The 12,852-nt window shown below is 34.3% G+C and overlaps 1 protein-coding gene across 9 annotated transcripts in view; it reads right to left on the reverse strand.

Moving 5' to 3' along the window:
* The window catches only part of LOC118202998 (uncharacterized), a 309,092-nt gene that overhangs the window by 150,765 nt on the left and 145,475 nt on the right, over positions 1 to 12,852 (reverse strand). For all 9 annotated transcript variants that reach the window (XR_015038645.1, XR_015038646.1, XR_015038647.1 and 6 more), the window contains one exon: positions 11,483 to 11,615. Coding sequence is in view for 6 of the 9 variants with exons in the window: in XM_085807995.1 (XP_085664121.1) it covers positions 11,483 to 11,615 (133 nt within the window). In the remaining 3 variants the exon portion in view is untranslated. The remainder of the gene's footprint in view (positions 1 to 11,482; positions 11,616 to 12,852) is intronic.

Below are 12,852 nucleotides of genomic sequence, written 5' to 3' on the forward strand. Positions count from 1 at the left end.
TATTTTGAATACCCATACATACATACCTGTTTTTACTAGTGCAACTATGAGTGCTGAAATACACAGAGAAGAGGTTCTTGATCCTTATATCAAGTTGTTTATGATGCATATTTCCAAAACTTATCCCACTTTTTTAATTTTTGACATCACGGAAAAATATACTAGTTTTCCTGGAGAATTCTTGCGGCATGCACTAAGCAGTTGAAGTGCGAGACTTTTGCATTAGCATAAGAAGGTATTAGGGATTCTAATTAAACATAGCAGTAATATTCTCATCGAAAATATAACACACTATATATGCTTACACATTAACGAGCGATATGATAAAAAAGTTGATAAATTAACAATATTTGAAAATTCAGACAAGTTGGTGGTATCCTGGGGTATAGGAATTTAGTTAGTGATTAAATATCATATTTAAGTTCTAAAAAGATGCTCATTAACTTAAACAGAACTTAGTAAATTAGTGTATTCACTTGCTAACACTATTAACTATATAGTATGAACATGTGTTCTTTTATATAATTGCATACTTTGACTTGTTTCTGTAATGAGAAGACATCACTCAGATAAAATGTATTTTAATATTACTATCTGCACATAGGATTATACAAAATTCTGAACACTGTAGTACTACTATCAATCTTCAGATGCCTTTTACACTGGAGTTTGCTAATCATTGTAAAATATATCATATTATAAAAATTCAATCACAGCAATTTTGTTAGAATATTTACAGATGTGAATATTCTAACTGAATTTCCTTTCCATTTCTTAGTATTTATTGCATAGTTGATAAAATATTATCTCAACTTAAAATTTTTTGGTTGCTTAAAAAACAATAAAAATTGACTAATCTTCACAGATGAATATGAATACTGTATTCGCAATATTACAAAAATAGCATGTTAATATTTAGTTTGTAACAGATGCAGCTAATGGTACAGAGAAAAAATGTTGAAATAAAAAAAAATCTGCCTGTTAATTCAATAGCTGAATTATTCCTATTTCTGAGAGAAATTGAATTTCAATACCGAAATAACAGGTGAATTTAACACAAACATTTTGAGCCTTCAAGATATAAGCTAAATGTGTACCATAAAATTTTGTAATGAGAAGAAATAATTTGCTTTTATTCCCAGAAATCAAAGAATTTTTGCTGATGAAGATTTTACAAAATATTGCTTCATTAAAACAAATACGGGTATAACAATAATGAAAATATTATTCTATCTGCTTTCTCAGCTAATAAATTTTATGCATGTATATTAAATTTATTCCATATTTTATCAGTAATGAACTTTCAAAAGTTATCATGGAATGTCACTGCAATTCCGAACTGAATTTGGTAATTTACCTTAATTTTGGGTATAGGTAAGGTTACTATATCTAAATTATCAATTACAAGATATTCTTTCAAATAATACCTGACTTTTCATAAAAAAGCACCATTTTTTTTATTTCAGTATTTTTAAAATGGCTTAGAATTATAACTGCATTAATAATGGAGGGGTTTTGGTTACTAATCTGGAACTGAATAGTACTTGAATACTTGTCTACAGTCCTTACCTCTGACAGAAAAACAGTATTATTTTCTTGAAACAAATATCCCTAAAATTCTTTAAACATCATATGTTTGAAATCAGAGTTTACCATAACCTTTGATTGAAGATATTGCTGTGAGATTTATTTCTTTTCACCACTGAGTGTTGATCAAAGAAAACACTCTTTCATTTGCTGCATTACTACTCGGTATTGAGGGAGGGAGGAACTAACAGACTTTTAGATGTTCTCTGAATATTTTAATGCTATTGTTGCTTTGAAAAATTTACATCACTGCTCATTAAGAATTAAATTTTGATCAACACCAAAAGTTGTGACACATTTTTGCACACTGGAAAACTGATCAAAATACTTTATGTCATCCATAATCACACTTTTGCTATATACATATGAAAAGGTGTGCTTATATCTTTAATCACACCTTTGCCTACTCCAGACAAAGAATAAGTTCACAAAACTTTCCAATGAAAACATTCAAAGGTGTCTTCACTTTTGCACGTAGTCAATACACACTTCATAAAATTTAGTATTTTTTTTCTGAATGTACATTACATTCTGTTTTAAACTATTTTCATATACAGTGGAACTTCGAGATACGAGCACCTCTATATACGAGATATTCGAGACATAAGGAAAGTATGAGCAAAAATTTGTCTCTAAACATGAGCAATGACTCGAGTAACGAGAAACGAGCAATGCTGTTAGTATGCGTGGTGCCATTTTCCGATCCGGCTCAATTCGGGGCATCCCCTCATTAGATCACTCAGTAGTCTTAGATCTACTTGAATGTGCGTTTGTGACTTAATTGTTTATTACATTTAACGTGAAAATAATTCTTTCACGATGCCTCCCAAGAAGATTGTTGCTTCAGATAGTGCTGGAAAAAAAAGAAAAGAGGAAGCCATGGTTGTTGAAATTAAGAAAGAAATCATAGATAAACATAAGCGTGGTGTAAGAGTAACGGAATTGGCAAAGACTTGCGGCCTCTCGACATCGACAATCTGTGTTATTCTGAAGAGGCAGGAAGAAATTAAGAAACTTGATGTAGCCAAAGGAGTTACAGTTACTTCCATGCCCCATCCAAAACTCCTAGAAGATGATGAGAAGCTGTTGTTGATGTGGATTAATGAGAAGCAGTTAAAAGGTCAGTGTCAGAAGCTATCATAAAGGTAAACTATGGTTATATTATTTACCAGTGTTATTTATTAGAAAAATTGATTTTTATGTTGGTATATTTGGGGAACGGATTAACAGGATTTCATTATTTTCAATGGGGAAATTTGTTTCTAGACACGAGAAATTCGCTATACAAGCTCAATGCTGGGACGAATTAAACTCGTATCTTGAGGTTCTACTGTATTGTTTTAATTTTAGGATTATAAATTTATTCTCTAACCTGGCTTTCAGAGTTTGATGCTAAAACTAATGGACTGTTTACTTCTATAATAGAATTCTTTTCTAATTGTAGCAGAAATTTTGTTGTAAAAAATATGCATGTTGTAATGAAGAAATTACAGGGAGTTATTAGAATTTAATCCGTTCTGTTAATCCATTCCCCAAATATACCAACATAAAAATCAATTTTTCTAATAAATAACACTGGTAAATAAAATAACCATAGTTTACCTTTATGGCAGCTTCTGACACTGACCTTTTAACTGCTTCTCATTAATCCACACCAACAACAGCTTCTCAACATCTTCTAAGAGTTTTGGATGGGGCATGGAAGTAACTGTAACTCCTTTGGCTACATCAAGTTTCTTAATTTCTTCCTGCCTCTTCAGAATAACACAGATCGTCGATGTCGAGAGGCCGTAAGTCATTGCCAATTCCGTCACTCTTACACTACGCTTATCAAAGAAAAATATTAACCCTTTGCACTCGAGCGGTGCCTCTAAGGCACCACTGCATGTGATGCGATAACTCGAGCGGTGCCTGAGAGGCACCATTCGAATCGATGTGTTTATTTTTGTTTGACCTAAGGAATATTGCTTGAAAGATCTACTTGGCCTATTGTAGATCATATTACGAGGTGTCTGAATAGGATGCCTTATCTCAAATAAAGGTTGTCTTTGCAATGATTATGTGATTAAATGTCTTATCTAAAAAATACTTGCGACCACGGGTAGGACTCTGTCTTCGACATCAGTTCGAACTCAACCTTCTTACTGATCGCAGTATTTCTTTCAAAGTTACTGAGCCCAATAAGTATGGAACATGATGAAGAAGTTACTTCTAGTGAAGATGAGTTTAATTTTTCGGCAATAACGAACGAAATTACATCACTACACAGACAGCTTGCCCATGAGAACGAAGACGGAAGTGATAAAGATAGTGTCAATGTTAGAGGAGCAAGAAGACGAAAAATCCGAATAATCGATAGTGAACCTGGAAGCCAAAGTGATTGTACTTAAGATACTGAACCTTCAGAATGGACAGTGTGCACGGAATCCGAAGAAATCCCCAGAAGAATACCGTTTGTATCCGGTGAAAGACAAGTAGGACTGCATGTATTTGCACACATAAAAGAACCAAGAGATTTTTTCAAATTATTTTTCACCGAGGAATTAGTTATTGATATAGTGCAGGAAACTAACAATAATGCTGCAACGAAGGTGGAAGGGAAGACCTTATCATCCCGTTCTAAATGGCGATCATGGTACGATGTAACAGTTACCGAATTTTGGGCGTTTATTGGGGCAATCATAAATATGGGGACAATGCCCCTGGCAAACATACAAGAATACTGGTCGAAAAATGATACTAGTTATATTCCGTTTTACTCAGACACGTTTATGAGAGACCAATTTTGTCAAATAATTTGGAGACTTCACCTCAAGACAATACCCTCAGAAAACACAAACCCAAGAACCCGTTTGCAGTTAATATCTGGTTTCCTCGAGTATATAAATGAAAGGTTCTTGAATTATTTTGTACCCAGAGAGCAGATTTGTGTGGATGAATCGACTGTCAAATTCAAAGGCTGCACATCATTCATTACGTACAATCCAATGAAACCTACAAAATGGGGTATTCGGGTTTATACGCTCGCAGATTCAAATACCGGCTTCATTTGTGCTATTCTGCCGTATTATGGATTTCTAACAACAGAAACTTTGATAAGACCCGATCTACCGGTATCAAACAGAATACCACTACATCTATACAAAATGATACAGGATAAAATTCCCGGTGTTCAGGGACACCACATGTTCATGGACCGTTATTATACGAGTTACATATTGGTGGAAAAATTATGCAAACAAAAGTACCACTTAACTGGGACGATCATGACAAATAGAAAACACCTGCCATGTGAAATACGAAAGCCAAAATTTGAGAATCAAACCACATGTACATATCGTAAAGGTAATATTTTGGTTCTTGCGTGGAAGGACAAGAGGATTGTGATGGCTTTGACTACTTGGAATAATGCGGGAATAACTCCTGTAAGAAGAACTCTACGAGGCGGTATTGAAGTCATTATAAAAAAGCCCAATGTTATTGTAAATTACATCAAATTTATGAGCAGTGTTGATCGAGCTGACCAAATGGCTTCGACATATTGTTTTTTAAGAAAACCCGTAAAATGGTGGCGAAAACTATTTTTTGGGGGTTTGGAGATCTGCTCCATCAATTCATACATTCTTTATAAATCGGTAAAGAAGCAAAGAAACGAACAGCCGCTTAGTCACCTACAATATTTGAAAACTTTAGTGGATCAAGTGAGAGGAGACTTTCGACAAAGCACAGCTTCTACTTCACACAGCATTTCTGAAGCAATCCGACTAAATGGGAAGCTGCATATTATTTTAATGGGGAAAAAAAAAAAAGATTGCAAGATTTGCTCCCAAAGAATGTCCCAAAGGCGACAAACTGTATACTACTGTGACACATACCCCGACAAGCCAAGGATGCATATTGGAGATTGTTTTGTAAAATATCATATGAAGCAAAATTTTAGAACGTAATGTTTAATACGTATGTTTCATTAAGTTAAAAAAATATGGATAATGTTAAAATATATGAGTTTAAAGTGTTTTATGGTGTCTAAAATTATTTTAAGTTAAGAATAAGGAACTCATGATATAAGCAGGAGTGGCTGATTACTCTCATTTTGCTAGTTCACCCGACAGAAAAGTGCCTCGAGCATTAAGGGTTAATAAAGTAGAAACAGATTTTACAGGCTAAGAGAGAAACAGCTTTTAGAACAGGAAGTAATTTAATGATATCCTTTCGACTGCTGGAAATAAAGTCAAACTGTCCAAAGCTGATAATGCTATGAGATGAAAGTTGTTGAAAATTCATTTCAATAAACTCATAGAAGTTTTTGAGTTTTGTATGAATTGTATATATTTATACATGAAAATAATTTTAATTTTTAAGAACTACACTCTATGCATCTCCCTAGGAATGTAGCAGCATCATGTTGCAAACAAAAATGCATAATATGGACTAACACCATACATTCCTTTTAAAATCAGAAACTATATTTATTCCAGTTTTCTGAGTAAATCCACCAAAATTGGCATCTGCATTGACACCAAAGTAATACATTAGATGATATGTATTTTATAGTCTCAGATATGTCAGCAGAAATGGTCTCAAAGTTTCATCAGGACACACATTTCTCTTTCAAAACACCTGAAATGCAAGTGTATAAATATATGTATAATTTACAGATTGCTACAAGGAGTATTTATTTAACAAACTTGTAATCTGACCAAATTCTTCACACAGCATTTTCTTCATACTCTTCTCCCATCTTATCGTTGACATGGTTAAAATTTTATTTCTTGTTTATTGCAAAACTGTTCAAGTTACATCAGTTTTTATAAGATGTTTTTTTAACTTTTCCTGCCAGTGCACCTTTGCGTCTTCTGTCTTTCTCCGCAAGTAAAAGATAAAAGTGGTTTAAGATGTAGGTTGACTATAAAAACACTACATATGCAAGATATGAATAGTTATAGTTTACGATATGATACAAGTCAAATATAAAAATAGTGTGTAAGTAAGACGTAAAAATATTTTAAGTTGTAAGTGAGATTAAAAACAAACAACAGTTTCCGTTTTGTGCTGTCAAGATGGGAACGTGGTTACTGACTCTGACAGCAGTACCAAAAGGCCTGGGTTCGAATCTCGGAGAAGGCATGAATGTAATTTGTCAACGCCTTCATAGAGGGCAACAGTGGCCCATTTAACAGTGCCTCCCTAATAAAGCGACCACCACTTTTAGCCTTAGTATTGGCTAATGCCTATAAAGGTGAGAGCCTGCCACAGGGGGAAAATAAAGATTGGTTTTGTTCTAATTGAAATAAAATTGGCATTATTATACAGCATGTTTCAAAAAGAATATACGTATTTCGGATGCATATGTTTATTAAACTGTATGACATACGAATATGAAACTTTACACACATATGTACAAACCTCTCAAGTTCAGATTACGGATGTTACAGATGTTCAATATGTCCTCCATCAGCGACACGAACAATATCACATCGATACTCAAATTCCTCCCATACTTGGGCAAGCATGTCCGTTGTCACTGATGTTATGACAGTACGGATCTGGTTCTTCACCTCTTCCAAGTTCTGTGGGAGTGGTGGTACATAAACGTTGTCTTTAATGAAACCCCACAGGAAGAAGTCACAACGTGTCAAATCAGGTGACCGTGGAGGCCAGCTGAGACATGCTAAGTCACCAGCTCCTTGATAACCAATCCAACAGTTCGGTAGAGTTTCATTCAGATAATCCCACACTTGGCAACACCAGCGGGGGGGGGCATCTTGTTGAAAATTGAAGTTGTCTTCGTGCAGCCTCGGAAACAACCAGTTTTGTAACATAGTGAGATACTGCTGACCGTCAACCGTGTTTCCATCAAAGAAGAATGGGGCGTAAACAGATGATCGGGATATCAAAAACGCATTGACTTTGGGTGAATCTCGTACATGTTCAATGGCTGCATGTGGGTTCTGTAGGCCCCAAATTTGAACATTGTGTTTCTTTACATGACCACTAACATGAAAAGTCACTTCATCACTGAACACGATGCATTGTGTGAGAGTGTTCTCATTGTCAATAGCATCGATCCCACTGGCACAGCGAGTTGATTTTGAAGGGCTCTGTTGGGAAGCAGTTTGAATTCGTGGAACATTTTCGTCAGGAACACGAGAGCAGCCAGGACTCTTTCCTTTACATACACATCCTGAATTTACAAACTGTCGATACCATCTGCTAATGTTTCATCCATTCGGAGGATCACTTAGGTACCTAAACTTGAAACATCTTTGCACTGTAATCACGGAATTGCACTTCGCAAACTTGAGAATACAAAATGATTTCTGCTGCGGAGTAGCTATTTTAAACATGTGACAGTTACCAAGCAAAACGGAAGACAACTGACATCTAGTAGCTATTAATATAAAGTAGACTATGTATTCATTTCACCAATAGCCGAGCCGATGCACAGTGATCGATAGTTTGGACAAAATAACACTTTGTAATACGTATATTCTTTTTGAAACATGGTGTATTTCATGGTAATATTTTTCAACTTAGCTTTGTGTTATCTTCTTGTAGGTTCAATATAACATCTTAAATTTTATATATACAACAGAATCTCGATTATCTGAGATAACCAGGACCAAATGAATGACAACATGGGAACCTTCATGGTTTTCCCAATGTGTTAACATATGTATGAAATGAATTCTTTTAAGAGGTCTTCCACAAAGGCATTCATTTCCTTAGGCACAGAGCACTTTGTGTGTTTCACCGTAACCAAAACAAAGCAAGACCAAAGCATAGCTAATTTTTACGTTTTCCGTATCATCATTATCCCCAGTATTACTGCATTTCTCAAAATTAATGATTTGGAAGATTTCAGCATTCGAAACTTAAAAATTTAGTTTGTTTTCTAGTCTTATTATTTATACTTTTTACTATCTTTTGAAACATGCCTATGAATTAATTGCGAGTTAGTGTTGCTTTCAATTTGAGAATATGCCAACCACATTTTTTACTGCAATGCACAAGAGAAAGACTACTAAACACTAGAAATGGCTCCATACTTTGTTATTTCCCTCCTGTAATAAATAGTATGAAGGCAATGCTCATCACATCCATTAAGGTACTAGTGATTCCAAATACCAGTCACACATTAGGAAGGAAGTGATTTTGACAAAATTCTTTCTCTATTAAAGCATCTATTTTGTTGGCATATGTCTTTTCTCTACTGAGCTCTTCAATCACAGACATTTTATTAAGAAATAAAGATAGCATCTAAAACAATAAACTCTTGTCTGCAAAATTAAGAGAATTTGCACATTATGTTGAACTTCTGAAAAACTAGTACAAAGATTTTAATGAAATTTGGTATGAATATACATTTATAATAGAGAAAGAGCAGTACCTTTTAAAAACCATTTATGAATGCATGATTATCAGTAAAGCTCATAACACAGGAATGTCAAAAATTCACATTGATATTGAACTGAAATGTGTCTAATCTATGATATGGTTCCCTCTCACAGCCGGGCAGGTCTTCCAGCATGACAGCATATTGGACAAGAGGCAGTTGAGGAATCCCTGTGGCAGTTGATCCCACTCCTGCAGCAAGGCTCTTTTCAACTCTGGGATGGTTCTCGGAGAGAGAAAGTGTGATGAAATTGTCATTCCAAGAGCATTCCAGACAAGCTTTATAGGCTGGTCACTATACGCAGAGAATATCCTTGTTTTCCAGGTTATTATTGACCCACTGAGCTATATGTGGACAAGTGTTGTCATCCATTCACAAGAACCCAAGACCAACTACGCCCCTGAAAGGTCAAACATATGGTTCTATATATCATACCAACTATGCAGCCTTTGTCAAACACATGCAGATGTGTGTGGCTATCCAACATAATGCCTGCTCCAACAATTACATCTATGCCACCATAATGATCCCTTTCCCTGATGAGAGAGGGATGGTATGTTGTTCCAGGCTCTCTCCAAGTACAGGTACACAAAGAATCATTGTCCAGGCTGAATCTCATCTGAATTCGGGTCCAAGGTGCATGTTGTCTACACCATGCTAAATGTGGTTTCTTGTGTGCTGCAATGAATGGAACCCAAACAGCAAATCTTCTGGCATACAGCTCTATCTCATGAAGCATTTGCACAATTAATAGACCATGAAATTCAGGTTCCAGTGAAAGCATACAGCTCACGTGAGAACTGTGACAGTTCTGAAGTGAGCTGCATTCTATGCGCTGTAGCACACAATTCTATGTGCTGTAGCATATAGAATTGTGTATTACTGCACTGAAAGTGCCAAATAAGAATCCTCATTCATCATTGTGGATCTTGGTCAACCTGGTCCAGGTTTTCTTGGTATGGATCCAGTGTCCTGATACTGCTTCCACCAATTGCAGACAACACTGGGCATTACACTAAGCTCTGTAGCCACCTGTGCTTGTGACTGGCCTGCCTCCAGTCTACCAACAATTATCTATCTCATTAAATGGTCGTGGCTACTCATTTTATCCAACTCCTTATAAAGTTTATCAAACTGTTGGAAGAAATACGGCGAATGTCATGAAAGAATACGAGTACACAAATCATCGAAAAGTACTCATGTGCTTATATCCCTATCCAGAAACACAGTTCTACAGGCATGCACATATACGCTAATTTATCCAACTGAATATTTACATAATTAATACTTTTCATAAAAATAGACATAATTTGCAAATTCTTTTAATTTTGCACATGAGTGTATTTTGAAATGAATAAAAAATAATGTAATAATGATAGATTGTATTTTTCTCTCAGCTCCAACTTATAATTTTCACAGTATTATAATTTAGACTTCAGTTCATACCTTAAAAAGTTCACAGAAAATACTTATGAGGTAATTGTACAAGAAGTGAAAAAATATTATTACTTAGTTACTTCTGAAATTTTATAAATACATTAATTTTACTATATATTGGTTTGTATTAATGCATAATATGCACTCTACTGAACAGATGATACTAGTTTTGTCAACAAACTACTTATACACAGACAGATGAAGTTACATTCTAAAATTCTTGTCACTATTAAATTGCTTAATTTATTTTAATGCATCACCTATCCTGGATTTTTACTGCATTTTTTAGTACAGATTGAATGGTATTCACTTTTTCTAACAGCTCCCTTCATTTATATTCATATAAATAAATGAAAAATGTATTAATTTGAGCGATTCAAACAATATAAAATACCTTTCTTAATTCAATTCAGATTTAGTGCAGAATTGCCTACTAAACATTCCTATAGTTCACTAGCGTTATTAACATGTTTCATAAGTAAAATTCTTTTAGAAGAACTTAACGCGATCTGCACATTTTACTGGTAAACTTCTGATACAGCACTTACAAAGTTTAAGGCACAACAATCAATTACATAAAAACTGTTGCACTACAGCATTAACACATTAAATGCCAACCTTATTCTGTCACATCTAAAGCCAAGGGAATGATTTAGCATTAATTGTATTAAAAAAATTATCTTGTGACACTCATGATTCATACCTTCCATTACGCAGATGTGAAAAGATTTACCGAATTTAAAGCAATGTCTGAATAACAACACTGAAAAGCATCTCCTCCATTATGTGACATATTTTTAGGCAACATTCTTGTATAATTTGAAATCTCACTAGCTCTGAGCACATGCGAAAAGCGAAAACATTTCAATGTCAGAAAATCTGTCAGTCTTTTGTTTACAAATCGATTTTCTTTTGGGATATGAGGAAAAATCTGTTTTACTTTTTAAGGCATTCTCACAACTTATACTTTGCTCACATTATCTAAAATATAATGATTAAATAATAGATTGCTTTGGAAGAGTAAAACCGAATACCCATAAAAAGCTTTAAAATAATATTCACCTGGGCTTGGATCAATACCAGCTAATAATTCCAAATGTGGCCTCAGGACAGATAAATTACCAGGATCACCAGTACGTTGCAATGCTATGACTAATTCTTGAACACTTTGAGAAAATGACTGTGGAGTTTGCAACTGAAAATGGAAAAAAAATTGAAATATTCACTTGTTACAAAAATGCACAGTTTATTATGAGATACTATTAAAATCTGTGTGCATCTGTCTCTTTGTTTGTTAATAACATCATCTCCTCTGAAATGGTGGGGAGTTGAGTTTCAAGAGAGATACCCCCAGATTCTAAAAATACCTAGGAAGCCATTTTGACCATTCTCATCTTCCTATCACTTTAATCAACCAAGATATTAACTAAAACTTTGAAAACGCTAATTTTCGCACTTATTTTTTCCAAGCGGCTTCAGTGTCACATGCTGGAGATAAAAATACTGTATTTTGAAAAGTGTTTCTACTGCTATCTTTCAAATTGTAGAGTTTTAAAAAAAATTGTAAGTTTAAAAAAATTTGAAATAAAAATAGCATTGCTAAACATTACACATATTATTATCATATAAGGTCATATTCTGACACTGAAGAAAGCATGCAATTGCATGTGATGCATTGTATGTGTCAAGAAGTTTTTGTTAATGTCAGCATTTTAAATAAATAGCTGCTGTTGGAAACTTGTGTGTTTCAGGTTACAATAATTGACATGATATGTTATTGCCACATTAATTCATTTATTGATATTGAGAAAAAGTTGTTATATTAAATTTAAATCATGACATCATACGTACACTGAAGTGTCAAAAGTTTTTGTTTCTGGGTTTGGCAACAAAAATTATTTATGGACTGGTTGTTGCTTGGAAAGAATTAACTGATTTCATTCATACTGAAGTGCTTTCATACATTTTCTTTTCAGGTGCACATAGAACTTATAAATTTTGCTTTGGCAGCAGAGTATTAAAATATAATGCACATAAAGATTTGAAAAATTTCATATAGGTTTTTACATAAACTCCACAAATGAAAAATTTCAATCAGTTTTTGAAAATAGGAGCTATATTTATTATATACAAATTAAATGCAATACAGTAGACTGCCAATTTACCATAGTAATAGATAGGGCAACATCCACAGAGTACACTCATATTTTTTGAAAGCAAGAGACATGAAAAATTCGCAATGCCCTCACCCTTGAAACTGGACCTCTCGAATATGCACCGAGTGTGCTACCATTACACCACACAGGCACACTAGAAAGGAGGAAGAAAATACCTTATATACTACCCCTTTTTAAAGGATGACTGGGGATTAAAGGACCCAAATGCCAAATCCTAGCACTGACGAATTAAAGTCCATCACTTTTTAGTTTGGG

Source organism: Stegodyphus dumicola, chromosome X1, assembly GCF_044657685.1.
Source record: "Stegodyphus dumicola isolate Sdum_Otavi_A_Nest chromosome X1, ASM4465768v1".
Taxonomy (NCBI): Eukaryota; Metazoa; Arthropoda; class Arachnida; order Araneae; family Eresidae; genus Stegodyphus; species Stegodyphus dumicola.